Source organism: Rhinatrema bivittatum, chromosome 7 (genome assembly GCF_901001135.1).
Source record: "Rhinatrema bivittatum chromosome 7, aRhiBiv1.1, whole genome shotgun sequence".
In the NCBI taxonomy this organism is placed as follows: Eukaryota; Metazoa; Chordata; class Amphibia; order Gymnophiona; family Rhinatrematidae; genus Rhinatrema; species Rhinatrema bivittatum.
The window spans coordinates 217,812,465-217,829,490 of NC_042621.1; the positions used below are offsets into that span (position 1 = coordinate 217,812,465).

A 17,026-nucleotide genomic window follows, 5' to 3' on the forward strand; every position below is an offset into this window, starting at 1 on the left:
ACTGGCTCATCAAGAGCAAATCAACAGGGAGCGCTTCAGTCTCTGCGCTTAACCATTCAGGTTTTGGAGAGTCTCTGGTTCATCATCTACCCGAAATCCCATCTGGCTCCATCCCTGTGCCTGATTTCAGCCTGAACACAGCAGAGAGCAAGGCCTATCTCCCTTGTGACCGAGCACTTACCTTGGCGTACTTGGCGAGCTTGGTGCGTGGTAGCCCGTGGTTCACTACCCTTCTTATGCTCCACCTTTTGGGTCACATGGCTGTCACGGTCCATGTCACTCCCTTTGCCTGTTTACACATGCGCAAGGTGCAGTGGACCCTCGTCCCAGTGGCGGCAGGCCTCCCAGGACCTCAGTGTGCGTATGTTATCATGCTGCTCCAGATTTCCTTGTCCTGGTGGGAGGACCTAGCCAATCTGGAGCAGGGGGTTCTTTTTCAGTCCCCTCCTTTCAAGGTGTCCTCACCACCGATGTATCCACACTGGGGTGGGGTACCCACATAGAAGGGCTCCGCACCTAGGGCCTGTGGTCAGCTCAGGAGGCTCAGTACCAGATCAACTTCCCGGAGCTCCGAGCGATCCGTTACAGCCTGTGGGCTTTCCGGGAATGCTTGGTGTCCAAATTAGTCCTCAACCAGACCGAAAATCAGTTAGCGATGTGGTACATCAACAAACAAGGAGGCACGGGATAGTTCCTTCTGTGCCAGGAAGTGGTTCAGATTTGGTCCTGGGCCCACTGTCAGAACATGTTACTTTGAGCTGTGAACCTAGCGGGAATGGAGAATGTTGTGGCAGACCAGCTCAGTTGGGCTTTTTGGCCCCACGAGTGGTCTCTGGACCCGGCAGTGGCAAACATGGTCTTCCATCTTTGGGGAACCCCAGATGTGGATGTGTTTGCCTCGCCTGCAACAAGATGGAGTCCTTTTGCTCTCTTTACTGGGAGAATGGCAAACCAGCCTCTGATGCCTTTCCACGCCATTGGGGCAAGGAGCTTCTGTATGAATATCCTCCCCTTCTACTGGTGCTGAAGACTCTTTCCTAAAGCTCTGGCAGGACAGGGAAACCATGATCCTCCTAGCCCCCTGTTGGCCACGTCAGGTTGGGTTCCCATTCGTGCAGGACCTCTCAGTCTGGAGCCCAATCAGTCTGGGAACCACCCCAATCCTAGTCGCGCAGGATCAGGGAAGGATGTCATCCAAACATCAGGGCTTTGTCTCGGATGGCCTGAATGTGTTGAAAGGCTAGTTTTGCAGTCCCTGTCTGACAATGTCTCCCAGGTTCTGGTTGCCTTCAGGAAGCCTTCGACTAGAAAGTCATTTATACAGCCTGAAGTGGAAGAGGTTTACCATCTCGTGTGAGCAGCATCAGTTGGATCTGTTTACCTGTTCCATTCTAAAGCTCTCGGATTATCTGTTGCACCTTTTGGAAGCTGGTTTAAAGACCAATTCGGTCAGAGTGCATCTCAGCGCCATTGGGGCTATCATCAAGGGGTGAATGGTACGCTCATCTCAATGCAACCACTGGTTTGGTGGTTTACGCGTGGTCTTCTTCAGTTGAAGCCCTCTGCACCCTCCACTTGTGTCCTGGGAACTTAATGTGGCCTTGGCTCACCTCATGAAGGACCCTTTTGAGCCTATGCTCACATGTAACCTGAAATATCTGACCTGGAAGGGTCGTCATCTTGGTTGTGGTCACCTAGGCACGTCAGGTCAGCAAACGTCAGGCGTTGGTGACGTACCCGCCTTATACAAAGTTCTTTCATGATGGGGTGTTTTTCTGTACTCACCCTAAGTTCTTGCCTAAGGTGGTGTCAGATTTCCATCTGAACCAGTTTGTCTTGCCTACCTTCTTCCCGAGAACTCATTTGCATCCAGGCAAAACAGGCTTTGCATACTTTGAATTTTAAGAGAGCCCTGATGTTCTACCTGGAGAGAACAGGCCATAGACAGTCCATGCATCTCTTCATCTCGTTTGATAAGAACAGAATGGGAGTTGCTGTGGCCAAGAACACTTTTTCTAAGTGGCTAGCAGACTGCATCTCGTTCTGCTATGCGTGAATGGGATTGCAGCTTGAGGGTCATGTTAAGGCTCACTCTCTGAGCTATGGCAACTTTGGTGGATAACTTGCATGACATTCCCATGACTGAGATCTGCAGAGCTGCATCATGGAGTTTTTTTCCATACGTTCACAGCTCACTATTGCTTGGACAGACTGCCACCTGGATAGTAGCTTTGGCCAGTCTGTACTCTGTAACCTCTTTCAGGTCTAAACCCAACACTTCTGCCTAGGGCCCTGTTTTTCAGGATCAGGCTGTCTTTCTCTCTTACCAACAGCACCTAGGTGGTTGTGCCCGTTGGCACCTGTTTCTTAGCTTGCTCCGTTTGGAAGCAACCTGCAGCTACATATTCACCCATATGTGAGGACTATCTTCCTGCTTGCCCTAGGAGAAAGTAGAGTTGCTTACCTGTAACAGGTGTCTTCCTCCTAGGACAGCAGTATGTTGGTCGTCACGAGATCTGCCAACCACCCTGCGGAGTTGGGTTTCCTTTCAGCTTATTTTTGTAACTCGATTGAGACTGAAGGGGGACCCCACATAGCCATTCGGATAGTGGCATGCTTCATGTGCCAGTCAAAGTTCTAGAAACTTTGACAAGTTTTCCGTACTGGGCTCCATCTGATGTCACCCATATGTGAGGACTAACATCCTGTTGTCCTAGGAGAGCACCTGTTATAGGTATACATCTCTGCTTTTTCTTCCTTCCCACGTTCCACTGGGTCCCTCTGTTTTCGGGGTTTTTTCTTCCTCGCTTTTGTAAGTTTTTCTGGTACTTCGTGGTTGGTTACCGATGGTATTGCCTCCCGGTGGCCGCCAGCCATCGACCGTAAGCCACATTCTTTTCGATTTGGAATTGTCTGGCTTTTGCTGATGCCCCAGTGCCTGTGGACCATGTCCATCACAGACCCCATGAGGTCTGTCTCCTCTGCCTAGGGGCATTGTATGATTTCATGGTTGCAATCTTTGTACCCAGATGACCCCCTAAGGGCTATTAGGCGTGTTTAGGCAAAACGGAAAAGCTGTTTGTTGCTTTAAAAAAAAAAAAAAAAAATATCGGCTCAGTCACCATCTGATACTTCTATACCGCAAGGGAAGGGAGTCTCAGCGTCTGACAACCCCCCCCTCCCCCTTTCGATATTCCCTCTGCTACCGATCCTCAATCCTGAAGTATGGACAGAGGACTGAGCGAAGTTCAATCTCTTCTTGATCCTGGTCGGGTTCCTCCCCATCTCCATCTATCCCAGGGAAGGTCTGAGGGTATGCAGAGAGGGAAGTCGAAAAACTGACACCACTCATCCTCTTCGAAATCAGACCACTGGAAGGCATCAACTGCCTCACAAATCTGCTTCACTTTTTTGAAGGGGTAAATAAACGTAGAAAGATGAACTGGTAAATGTAGTGTATTTGGATTTTCAGAAGGTGTTTGACAAAGTTCCTCATGAGAGGCTTCTAGGAAAAGTAAAAAGTCATGGGATAGGTGGCATGTCCTTTCGAGAATTACAGACAGGAAACAGAATAGGATTAAATGAACAATTTTCTCAGTGGACTCCAGGCAGGCTGTGCTGCGTTCCATACAGTCCACCATACACACCTTTGAAGATCTATCCAAAATCCCATTTCCAGCCGTTGCAGCCAGCTGGACACTATCCAGAAGAAGGCCTTGCTGCCCTAGCTCAAGTAGTCTCCTGTTGCCCCCATGTCTCGGCACCCCAGTTTCTGAACCTCTGGGATGTATGACGTTGACTGCATATCACTCTGTCGCTCGGCTTCACATGCGCAGAGTGCAGTGGACGTTACATTCCCAGTGGTGCCAAGCCACCCAGGATGTTCGGTCTCGTGTCATGATTACCACTCCCCTTCGGCAATCCCTTGTGGTGGGACGCCCTGTCCAATCTAGAGCGAGGGATGCCCTTCTGGGGCTTGCAGCCCCAAATCATCCTCACCATGGACATGACTCACATGGGTTGGGGAACCCCGGTTGCAGGCCTTCACACACACATGGTCTTTGGTCCCTGCAGGAGAGGTATTCCCAGATAAATTTCCTAGAGTTGTGAGCGATCCGTTACACCTTACAGGCATTCAGGGAGCACCTACACAAAAGTGGTCCTGGTTCAGACAAACAATCAGGTGGCAATGTGGTATGTGAACAAGCAAGGAGGGACAGGGTCCTCTGCCAAGAGACAGTCCAGATCTGGTCATGGGCCCTCCAACGGCATCTTCCTCCAGGCCATATATCTCCCTGGGATGGACAGCATCTTGTCAGACTCTGTCAGGCCTTCCAACCCCACGAGTTGTCCCTGAATCAAGAGGTAGCGAACCGCATTTTTTGCCCATGGCGGACCCAGACATAGATCTGTTTGCTTCCCCAGAGAACAAGAAGGTGGATAGATTCTGCTCACTGGGACGATTGGTGTTGGAAGCCTTTTCACGTCACTGGGGCACTGGTCTGCTGTATGCTTATCCTCCCCTTCCGCTGATCTTGAAAACACTCCAAAAGCTCCAACAAGTCCAAGGCACCATGATCCTGGTTGCACCCTTTTGGCCTCGCCAGGTCTGGTTCCCTCTTCTACGGGAGCTGGCCTCGCACCCTCCAATCCGGCTGGGGATGGCACCAGACCTGATCTCTCAGGACCAGGGAAAGCTTTGCCATGCCAACCTATGAGCCTTGTCTCTCATGGCTTGGATGTTGACCCGGTGACCATACAGGCTCTGGACCTTTCGGAAGGCGTGTCTAGAGTCCTTTTGGAGTCCAGGAAATCTTCCATGAGAAGATCTTACAATCTCAAGTGGAAGAAGTTTTCAGCTTTGTGTGCTGAGTGCAATCTGGATTCCTTCTCTTGTTCCTCACCGAAACTTTTGGACTACCTATTGCACTTCTCAGTCTGGCTTGCAAACAACTTCGGTGAGTTCACCTTGGTGCCATCGAAGCATACCATCAGGGGAGGGATGGTGCTTCCATTTCCACCCATCTGCTAGTGGGGAGGTTTATACGAGCAGTCTCCTGAGAGCTCAATGTAGTCCTGTCCAAGCTCATGAAGGCTCCATTTGAGCCCTTGCAGTCTTGCAATCTGAAGTACATATCCTGGAAGGTCATCTTCTTAGTGGTGCTTACTTCAGAATGCAGGGTCAGTGAGCTGTAGGCTCTGGTGTCGTACCCTCTCCCCCATAAAAGTTTTGTCATAAGATGGTCTTGTGTACGCATCCGAATTTCCTTCCAAAAGTGGTCATGGAATTCTATCTCAATAAGTCCATCGTGTTGCCTTCCTTTATCCCATGGCTGCACGCCCACCAGGGTGAACGTGCACTGCATTCTCTGGATTGTAAAAGGGCCCTGGCCTTTTACCTTGAACAGAAGGCACCTCACCGCCTGTCCACTCAGCTTTTTATCTCCTTCGACAAAAGCAGGTTGGGAGTTGCAGTGTCTAAGCAGACCGTATCCCATTGGCTAGCATACTGTATTTCCTTTTGCTGTGCTCAAGCAGGACTGTAGCTTGAAGGTCACTTCAAGGCTCATTCCATTTGAACCATGCCTGTTTCGGTGGCTCACTTGCTTGCCGTCCCAATTCACAAGATATGCTGGGCAATGACCTGGAGTTCCCTCCACATGTTCGCCTTTCATTATTGTCTGGACAAAGATGGAGGACGTGACAGTCATTTTGGTCAGTCATTACTCCGTAATATTTTTCAGCCATAAAAACCCAACTCTTCCTGCCTTGGGCCCTTTTCTTGGGTGCAGGCTTGCAACCCCAGTTCTAGCAGCTCTAGCTGTGCACGTTGGCACCTGTTCTATGTTGCCTCCACTGGGATAGTTGTTTGCTTAGAGACGGCACAGACCAGCACTTCCACTTTAGGGAAATGCAAATGTTCTCTGCTTTTTCCTAGCGTGTAGCCAGATGGACTTGGGGCCAATAGGTTATGCTCTCCTGCCAGCAGATGGAGATGGAGTCAGGTTTCAAAGCTGATGTCACCGTAGATACCAGTGCTGCACTGACAGCCCTTCAGTATTTCTCAGTCGCAGCAGATGCGGACATGCTTTCCCTACAGGAATTGCTGTACCTTTTTGGCAGAAGAAATTCTACTTTTAAACTGGAGAAAAGATTGAACCCCGCTCTCCTGTTGAGAATTCCTGAGGTGATTTCAGAGATCCCTCAGAGGTGTGCGTCCGGTGGGCTAGGATCAGCTTTAGGCTTGGTCGGTATACCATGCAGTAAGCTGCGGTGGCACCATTTTGCGCGCGTTTTTGGGTCTGTATTGCCCACCATAGATCTTCGGTACGCCCAGTATGTGTTGGCTGTGCACGTACATACGCGCACAACTTACTAGGCGCAGAATACAAGTAAAGCCGAGTGCTAGGGCTGTGCATGTGCCTCGCGGCCCACGTAGGTGTCCAAAATCCGTGCACATAGTCTTAAGTGCAAGCCGTCTCAACATGCAGTTACTGTCACCAATGGCTCCAGCAGCAAAGAAAACAATCACTTTTCTCTCTGTGCTGCTTGTCATATTAGGGCTACACAGTCTGACCTGATTTCTTGCTTATATCAGCACTGTGAGGAAGCCCAAGGAGAATTGGCCTCACAGGATTTTAAGCCCTGCTCCTCCCATTCAGAGGATGGGTCAGCTACAACCTTAACCGGAAGTACCTCTGATCTGAGTAACTCCGGGACTGGGTCATCCATGGGAGAGGGAAACTTAGCGGCACCTACCCTAGTACCTTCTAGGCTAGGCGTGGATCCGGCCACCTTCTCTTGGGTGGAATTCCTTCAAGCCTTTATACAGGCGCAGTCTGCTACTTCACTTGACCCTGCCCAGTCGAAAACTCAGCTGGTAAGCCTTCCCTCTCCCAGTCCTATCAGCAGACCTAGAGGCATGACTTGACTCACCAAAGGTATTCCTGGCAGGGACCCAGACAGCATGGACAAAAGAGGATCCAGATTCCTTAGAAGATGGGACCCCCCGGTTTAGAACCGTATCGGCCCGTGTTACGGCTTTTCCATAAAGACGAATTGCCAGCCCTAGTTTCCCAGCCCCTGAAGATGCTGGGAGTTCCTGGGGCAGACTGATGGAACCAAAGAAGAATCCCATTCTGATTTCTTTACAGAAAGCCTATTGCTACTTTCCATTATTGGAAGCCATCCAGGAGTTGATTGACCTGGAATGGGATGCCCCAGAAGCAAGTTTTAAAGTTGACGAGCGTTGGAAGCTCTATACCCTCTGAGTTTGGCAGCAGGAGAACAGGTTTTCTCAGAGCACAGTAGGATGTTAGTCCTCACGAAATTGCCCACCCACCTATGGAGTTGGGTTTCTTCTATTTTTTTGTTTTAATTATAATTCGATGTTAAGACTGGAGTGGGACCCCTCGTGGTTGCAGAATCTTTACCAACCATTTGAAGAAGGTTGCTCCTTGCTTTTGAGGTGATCAGTGCATTTTCAGATTTAATTTTCCTATTTTATATTTTGCAGGTAGAGTCTCACAGCTATAGTAGCCATAACAGCAGAATTGCTTCAGAAACTGATAGCTCTCTTGAAGGTAAGTTATACTTGGAACTAAATAATGGCTTCACTAACCTTTGAGTTAAAGATGGAGCCACTTGGACAGAGACAGGATTCTGGGCTCAATGGACCTTTGTCTAACCCAACATGTTATGGATTTTGTCACTGCCTGTAAGTAGTTAGGCACATCTTTTTCCTAAGCCTTTGCTTTTGCTAGAGTTCCTTTTCTTTCTTACTGCATTGACTATATTGCTTTCTTCATATTGGCAGGTAGCATACAGAACTCTGTCCTGTCTAACTTGGAAGAACATTTAAAGGAATCAGATCAGTTTGGTTTGGGTGTGACAAATTCTGTAAAATTCTCCATCTGGGTTTCCTTTTGTGAGATTTACAATGAATGTATTTATGACTTACTGGATCCAATATCTAGTGATAAGCTTAGCAAAAGAAAAACACTTCGCCTGGCTCAAGACATTAAAGGCTGTTCTTTTATCAAAGGTAAGTTTTATAATAATAATTCAAACATTCATTTTTATTGTAAATGCCTGATGCATTATAATTTGTCTGATTAAATCTTCCTCTTGACCTTTGTCTATACCTCTGCTGTGTCTTGGAAAATGTGCAATTCTAAAGCTTTCAACTGCATGAGTTGGTCACTTTTAATTAAGCTAGCCCAGTTTGGTTATTCTCCTATCTAAGAGGTTGTTGCACTAGAACATAACTTTGTGAGCATGAACAATTTTCTTTGTAATTCTCAGGGTTTTATTCCAGGTACTGAGGAGAAAATGTTACTTATTTCCTCCTGATAGTGTATAGTGGTATGTGTGTGTTATACACATTTGAAAAGCACTTCTAGCTTTCCTAACTTTCAGAGTAAGTTGAAATGCCTTGCTACTCTTTGCAAGAATAACTTTTTGTTATGAAGACACCCTTAAAGTAGTAAAGAACCATGGGGCCCAACATTTGAAGAAAAAAAAAAACTACCCCCTCAAAAATAAATGATAAAAAATAAAAAAAAAAGCTTCACTTGAAACGTTTTGTAACTGAGTTGGGAAAATGTTTAACTGGATCTTTGTTTCTCCTTTTCTGACCACCAGATTTGTGCTTCTAAAACGGGGTCAATAAGGTTTGAGTGTCAAAGAAAAGAGATGCAATATTTCCTTTGAAGATACTGGTGTGGACGACTGTGGAGAGAGGAATAATCTGTGTGACTAAAGGCTACATTTTAATGACAGGATAGGGAACAGCTATGGAAATGTGCCTCCTACATGGGCTTGTCCCAGAGCATTCTGGCTTACCCTTTGTATCCCAGTTGCTGAAAGTGGGGATGGCCTTGTAGAGGGCAGTGTGTGTGCTGACTGAGCAGCAGAGCCAAGGTGCCTGTCTGGCAGGTGTGCTAGGGATTGCCATCCTTATTCTAAAATGTCCCGAAATTACTGGTAAGGGGCATGAAGGAAAAAGGGAGATTTAAAGTTCCCTGTACGTGCCCAGATCAGTCCAGACAGCTGGGTTTTGCCTCCCTTCCAGCAGATGGAGACAGAGAACTTAGAGAGCGCCCTCTCTAAACCTGATGTGCCACCTGCTGCTCCTCAGTATTTCTCTGTCTCCAGCAGATGAAGGTGGTGCAAAACCTGTGGTCCTGACCCAAGCTCAAAAACAAAACAAAAAGAAAGTCAAGTAAGGAAAAGAAGAACAGAAGTCCTAGGAATGCAGTGGCCTCCCGGGGAGTTTGTTAGGTCTTGGTGGGACCATCCTCCCTGGTCGCACGCAAGGGGCGAACAGGGGCTGGGAACCCCATCTTTAGCTCCTTTTGGGGTGCAGGGAGGTGATACCTGGTAGTCCAGTTCATTCCCCCCACCCCCGCCTTGTAGCCTCTGCCTTTCTTCAGAAAAAAAAAGGGAGAGCTGTCTCTTTGTTTAAAAAAAACAAAGGCAAACAGTGCAGGCTGTTGGAGCGGGTGGCAGTGTTTGCTGGCAGCAGGATGGCTGCGAGTATTTGGTCAACGGTGAGTCTTGTCGGGCGCCTCCCCCCCCCCCCCCCCGTTTTCCCTGGGCCGGTCTGCGTTTGGTGTCACGGCTCCTCCGGTGGCATGCCCCGCTCAGACTGTTGCTCGCCCTGCGGGGAATGTTTTTCGAGCCAGGATTTGGCTGACTGCTGCACTTGTCTCCCTGATGGGGAGCCTTCCCCGAGCTTATCCGCGCTGGTTTCATTACAGCACTTGGGCTCTGATAGAGCTGTTGCTGATGTGCAGGCCGATCTGTTCCTTCTCAGCATGGGAACGGCAGCCATTTTGGACACTTCAAACGGCAGAGGCAAGAGCTTTAGGGGGAGGGGATTTTCCTCTGGCACTCTCTCCTGCCAATTTTAGCCCCAGAGGCTGCATGGGGGCATTCTGAAGGGGGCCCCAGTACCCAGGGAGGGTCTCTAGGGAGCCAGTTTTTTTTTTTTTTTTTTAACCCCCGAGTTTATCCTTTTAATCCTCCAGGCCTTTTTGGCCAGTGGTGCTCAGAAGAGGGGACTTCCCGGTGATCAGGTTCTCGAGGGCTTACCTGGGAAGGTGGCCAGGAAGGAGGATCTGCCGGCGGCAATATGAATCCAGATGATTCATACCCCCGCGTGGTGTGGAATTTCCCGGGAGGTAGAGACTGACGTGTCCGAGCAGGGTCAGGAGTATCCTCCTCCGCCCTCAGATGGTCAGGACCCTGGACATGAGTCTATCATTCTCCCCTTGGGGGTGACGACCCTAAAGTAGTCCGCCTATTCCGTCAGGAAGAGCTGGCCCCCCCCCCCCCCCATAGCCCGCACGTTCTGCAGGAGCTGGGGATTGTGGCAGCTCCCGTGGACCAAAGTCCGGACAAAGTGGATCCCTTCTTAGTGGGACTGCGAAGCCCCGCTCAAACATTTCCTCTCCACTCCATGTTGCAGCAAATGATGGCGCGGGAGTGGGACACTCCAGAGACTGGACTGAAGGTTGGTAAAGCAATGGACAAACTATCCTCTTCTGGAAGACATTTTGGAACCCTTATGAGTTCCGAAAGTGGATGCGTCCGTTTTGGTGGTCACGAAGTAGTGGCCGGAGTGGCAGCGTTGAAAGATCTCCAGGATCGGAAGCTGGAAGGGTCATCTCGAGGATTTTTTAAGTTTCTGCCCTGGGTATTCTTGCTGTGGTCTGCAATAGCTACATGCTCAGTGCAGGCCTCTCCTGGGTACAGCAGTTGCTCAGCGCCAAGGATTTGGAGCCCCAAGAGTCTAAGCAGGCAGAACGCCTGGAAGCTGCCGTCGCTTATGGCACGGACGCTTTTTATGACTTTCTTCGCACATAGTCGCGGACAATGGTGTCGGCAGTCTCTGCCAGGAGGCTCTTGTGGCTCCGTAACTGGGCTGCGGATGTATCTTTAAAGGCACAGCTTGGTGCTCTTCCTTTTAAAGGCAGACTGCTCTTTGGAGAGGACTTAGAGCAGCTAATAAAGCAGCTGGGGGATAAGGTGCATAATCTCCCAGAAGATAGAAGGCTTTCCCATCAGCTCGTTTTCGTGGCCAAAGACGTTTCCGGCAGAGCGCAGGGTGCGGGCCAAAGACAGACCTCAGGGAGTTTCCAGTCTTGGTCACAAGCCTACTGTGGATGTAGATCAGCCCGTGATAGTTCTGGGCAGGGGCCCAGCGACGTGAAAGCTGCCCAATGAGTTCTGGCTAGCCCACTCCTTGGACCTGGTCATAGGGCGTCAGCTGACTCTCTTACGAGGAGTGGGTCAAAATCACTTCAGACCAGTGGGTTCTCAGTGTGATAGAACATGGCTACGCATTAGTTTGCTCGTCTGCTACGCAACCTGTTCCTGGTGTCCCCTTGTGGGTCCCCAGAAAAAGTGGTTCTCGTTCGTCAGACCCTGGAGTGCCTCCAAAGTCTGGGGGCCATTGTGCCGGTCCCCCCATCAGAACATGGAGTGGGAAGTTACTCCATTTACTTCGTAGTCACAAAGGAGGGGACTTTTCGGCCCATCATGGACTTAAAAGAAAGTGAATGTGGCTCTCAAAGTGCTGTGTTTCCGGATGGAGACACTCCGTTGGTCATCGCAGCTGTACAGCAGGGCAAATTCTTGGTGATATTGGATCTGAGGAAAGCCTATCTCCACATCGGGATTTGCAAGGACCATCAGAGGTACCTCAGTTTATGGTTCTCTGTCAACATTTTCAATTTTGCGCTCTACCATTTGGCCTTGCCACTTCTCCACAGACCTTCACCAAAGTTGTGGCGGTGGCAGTCCTGCGGAAGGAAGTGGTTCTGGTGCATCCCTATCTGGACAATTGGTTCATCTGAGCGAAGTCGGCCGACCAATGCTTGACGGCAGTAGATGTTGTTCTCCACCGCCTAAAGTCTCTGGGCTGGGTGGTCAACCTCTCCAAGAGCCATCTAACCCCATCCCAGGTCCTGAATGTTTTGGGAGCGCGCTTCGATACCCGAGAGGGCAAGGTGTTCCCCCTCAGAGGACAGAATACTCAAATTGCTCAGCCAAGTCCGCCTTTTGCAAGCTTCTGTGCCTGGGGTCTGGGATTACCTGCAGGTTCTTGGTTCCATGGCTTTGACCTTGGAGATGGTCCCGTGGGACTTTGCGCATATGAGGCCGCTTCAAGCTGCATTGCTGTCAAGCTGGAACCCACTATTGGAACAATTCCACCTACCGCTACCACTTACCAGCGTTGCCAGATCCAGTCTTTCATGATGGCTCACCTAGGACAACTTGGAGCGCAGGGTGAATCTGGTGATACCCCAGTGAATGGTGGTGACAACAGATGCCAATCTCACCGGTTGGGGATCAGTATGCCAGACTCAGTCTGTTCAGGGCCGGTGGTCTCCGGTGGAAGCATCCTGGTAGATCAATAGTCTCGAAACAAGAGCCAACTGGCTGGTTCTGCAGAGCTTCCTACCCCTCCTGCACAATTGGGCAGTCAGTCCTGTCCGACAATGCGATGACTGTAGCCTACATCAACCGGCAGGGAGGAACCAGGAGTCATCCCGTAGTATTCAAAGTGGAGAAGCTGATGTCCTAGGCAGAGCAGCATCTAGCAATGTTGGCGGCGTCACATCGTGAGATCGACCAACGTGCAGGCGGACTTCCTCAGTCCACAACAGCTAGACCCAGGAGAGTGGGAGCTTTCTGATGCTGCCATACGCCTGATCTGTCGCAGGTGGGGCGAACATCACATGGATTTGATGGCGACTCACACAAATACCAAGGCGATGCGCTTTTTCAGTCGCAGAAGAGATTATGGTGTGGAGGGAGTTGATGCCCTAGTAATTCTTTGGCCACATGATGTCCTCCTTCATGTGTTTCCCCCATGGCCGCTGGTGGGAAAAATTCTTTGGAGGATAGAACTTCACCCAGGACGGATGATTATCGTGGCACTGGAGTGGCCATGGAGGCCTTGGTTCGCGGACCTTGTGAATCTGGCCTTGGAGGGCCCTCTCAAACTTGGTCATATTCCGAATCTCCTTCACCAGGGACCTATATTTTTCAATCGGGCTTGTCTTGCGGCTTGGCTTTTGAGAGACGGCAATTGAGGAAGAAAGGTTATCCAGAGGCGGTTATTTCCACCCTCTCGCAGGCCCGGAAAACTCCAAGTCTCTGGCATATGTTTATGTATGGAAGGTCTTCGAGGCCTGGTGCCAGCTTCAAGGGGTGGATCCTCATAGGGCTTCAGTGTCTCTGGTTCTCTCCTTTCTCAAATGAGGGGATTTCAATCTCACACTCAACCCCAGAATAGACACCTCCATGGGCGTTAGCTTGGACCCCAAAGTGGCCAGAATGGAGCCCAAACTCTTAATGCGCGACCTAGGAGTTCTTGATATGTGGAGATCGCACTTCCCGAAATCAAGGAATTATACTTTCTTTTCTTCCCCGCATGGTAGTTATTCAAGGATAGATATGTTCCAGGGTAGTGTGGGTCTATTGCCAAGGATCCAGGATGTTGATATAGAGCAGGGGTCAGGAACCTATGGCTCGGGAGCCAGATATGGCTCTTTTGATGGCTGCATCTGGCTCGCAGACAAATCTTTAATAAAAAGTCAAAATCTAATAAAATCCCCCACCCTCCTGACGCCCCCCAAGACCTGCCAAAAGTCCCTGGTGGTCGAGCGGGGGTCCAGGAGCGGTCCGGGAGTGATCTCCTGGACTTGGGCTGTCTGCTGCCAGTAGTCAAAATGGCGTCGACGGCCCTTTGCCCTTACTATGTCACAGGGGCTACCGCCGCCATTGGTCGACCCCAGTGACATAGTGAGGGCAAAGGGCCGTCGGCGCCATTTTGACTACTGGCAGCAGACAGCCCAAGTCCAGGAGATCACTCCCGGACCGCTCCTGGACCCCCGCTCGACCACCAGGGACTTTTGGCAGGTCTTGGGGGGGGGGGGGGGGTCAGGAGGATGGGGGTTGTAGTAAATTAATTTTGGAGGTCTTGGGGGCGTCAGGAGGGTGGGGGGTTGTAGTTAGTATGGCTCTCACGGAATTACATTTTAAAATATGTGGCGTTCATGGCTCTCTCAGCCAAAAAGGTTCCCGACCCCTGATGTAGAGCCTATCTTGTGGTCGGACCATGCCCCCCCCATATGGTTTAACCTACGGATTCAAGATTACGATAGAGGCACTAGATTCTGTAAGCTCAATACTTCGCTTTTGGATGACTCTAGTTTTGTCTCCCAGGTTGAGAGCGATATTCAGGACTACCTAGCAATAAATAATGGGGAGGTTAACCCAGTGATAGTATGGGACTGCTTGAAGGCTGTTCTGAGGGGTAAATTTATTGCACGAGCATCATTCCTAAAAAAAAAAAAAAAAAAAAAGCGGAACGCACCCAGGTATTGATTCAACTTAAAGCCTTAGAGCGTATACACAAATCGGCAGTGTCCTCTCGGGGATCTTCTGCTGATTTGGACGCTATCCGTTCGCGAATTCACAACTTAGTGTGCTAGAGGCCCCGCAACAATACATATTAAATAAGGACATTACAGAAACAGAAATCCAGATGGCCATAAAAGCACTAAAACCTGGAAAGTCACCGGGACTCGATGGCTACACAGGGCAATTTTACCAACAATCCCTTGTAGGCCACTACCAGACATATAGTGAATTCACTAATACATTTAAAGGACGTTAATTAGACACATTCCTACTCCCATAGCAACCTAAAACTTAACTAGGAACTGAACAAAATTAAGATGAAGGCAGCAGTCCAGCAGCAAGAGGGGAGGGGCTTCCCAGTCTTTTGCATCGAGTGTCACATGTATGATTTTTTACCAGCCTGTGAGAAGTTGTACATATGCATGCGATGCAAAGAGCTCCTGGCTCTCAGAACGAGTCCGATATCTGGAGGCTAGAGTGGCAGACCTGGAGTAGCTGAGGCAAACAGAGGTATATAGATGAGACCTTCAGGGACATAGTAGCCAAGTCCCAACTTCAGACTGGCAGCCCTGGTGCTACCTTGGAAGAAAGTCTCATGATTGGAGAGCATCAACCTGGTGCAGCAGGAAAGGATCCTGTAGCAAGGACCTGCTCTCCAGGTGATGCATTGTCCTGTCGCACCGAGGATATCTCCCCAAGGCCTACTGCCCAGGTGGGAAGGGTTAGGTCGGCTGTTATAGTTGGTGATTCGATTATTAGGAACGTAGATAGCTGGGTGGCTGATGGGCGTGAGGATCGCCTGGTAACATGCCTACCTGGTGTGAAGGTGGCGGACCTCACGCGCCACCTAGATAGGATTTTAGACAGTGCTGGGGAGGAGCCGACTGTCATGGTACTTGTGGGCACCAACGACATAGGAAAATGTGGGAGGGAGGTTCTGGAAGCCAAATTTAGGCTCTTAGGTAGAAAGCTTAAATCCAGAACCTCCAGGGTAGCATTCTCTGAAATGCTCCTTGTTCCTCGCGGAAGTCACCAGAGGCAGGCAGAGCTCCGGAGTCTCAAAGTATGGATGAGATGATGGTGCAAGGAAGAGGGATTCAGTTTTGTTCGGAACTGGGGAATCTTTTGGGGAAGGGGTGGTCTCTTCCGAAGGGATAGGCTCCACCTTAACCAGGGTGGAACCAGACTGCTGGCGCTAACCTTTAAAATGGAGAGAGCATCTTTTAAACTAGAACAAAGGGGAAAGCAGACAGTCACTCAGCAGCGCATGGTTCGGAGAGAGGTATTCAAAGAATACAAACGATGCATTAGAATTAGGGCATCCTGAGGTTCCCATAATAAGAAAAGTAGTCCAAGTGCCTGTAACTAAAAACTCACCTGAGCTAAAACAAATTCTAACTTATCCCTATCAATTAAAAAGCAGAATGAAAATACAAACAAAAAACAAACTTTGAAATGTTTGTATGCTAATGCCAGAAGTCTAAGAAGTAAGATGGGAGAATTAGAATGTATAGCAGTGAATGATGACATAGACTTAATTGGCATTTCAGAGACATGGTGGAAGGACGACAACCAATGGGACAGGTCTATACCGGGGTATAAATTATATCGCAGTGACAGAGGAGCACCCGGGAGGCGGTGTGGCGCTTTATATCCAACGGTATAAACATCCTGCATGAGACTAAATGCACAATTGAATCTTTATGGATAGAAATCCCATGTATCGGGGAAGATTATAGTGATAGGTCAAGATAGTGAGACTGACAGTGAAATGCTAAGAGAAATTTGGGAAGCTAACCAAATTGGTAGTGCGGTAATAATGGGAGACTTCAATTACCCCAATATTGACTGGGTAAATGTATCATCAGGACACGCTAGAGAGATAAAGTTCCTGGATGGAATAAATGATAGCTTTATGGAGCAATCTGTTCAGGAACAGAAGAGAGGGAGCAATTTTAGATCTAATTCTCAGTGGAGCACAGGATTTGGTGAGAGAGGTAACGGTGGTGGGGCCGCTTGGCAATAGTGATCATAATATGATCAAATTTGAATTGATGACTGGAAGGGGGGACAGTAAGCAAATCCATGGCTCTCATGCTAAACTTTTAAAAGGGAAACTTTGATAAAATGAGAAGAATTGTTAGAAAAAACTGAAAGGAGCAGCTACAAAAGTGAAGTGTGCAAGTGGCGTGATCATTGTTTAAAAAAAAAAAAAGAAAAAAACCATCCTAGAAGCACAGTCCAGATGTATTCCCCACATTAAGAAAGGTGGAAAGAAGGCAAAATGATTACCGGCATGGTTAAAAGGAGAGGTGAAAGAAGCTATTTTAGCCAAAAGATCTTCATTCAAAAATTGGAAGAAGGATCCAACAGAAGAAAATAGGATAATGCATAAACTTTGGCAAGTTAAATGTAAGACTTTGATAAGACAGGCTAAGAGAGAATTTGAAAAATTCACAGTAAAAACTTTTAAAAATATATCCAAAGCAGAAAGCCTGTGAGGGAGTTAGTTGGACCGTTAGATGATTGAGGAGTTAAAGGGGCACTTAGAGAAGATAAGGCCATCGTGGAAAGATTAAATGATTTCTTT

General features: G+C 48.9%; 1 protein-coding gene across 1 annotated transcript in view; it reads left to right on the top strand.

Annotated features, from left to right (window-relative positions):
* The window catches only part of KIF20B (kinesin family member 20B), a 401,219-nt gene that overhangs the window by 89,108 nt on the left and 295,085 nt on the right, over positions 1-17,026 (top strand). Inside the window, exons 7-8 of the mRNA XM_029610715.1 lie at positions 7,517-7,583; positions 7,817-8,044. Coding sequence (XP_029466575.1) covers positions 7,517-7,583; positions 7,817-8,044 — 295 coding nt within the window. The remainder of the gene's footprint in view (positions 1-7,516; positions 7,584-7,816; positions 8,045-17,026) is intronic.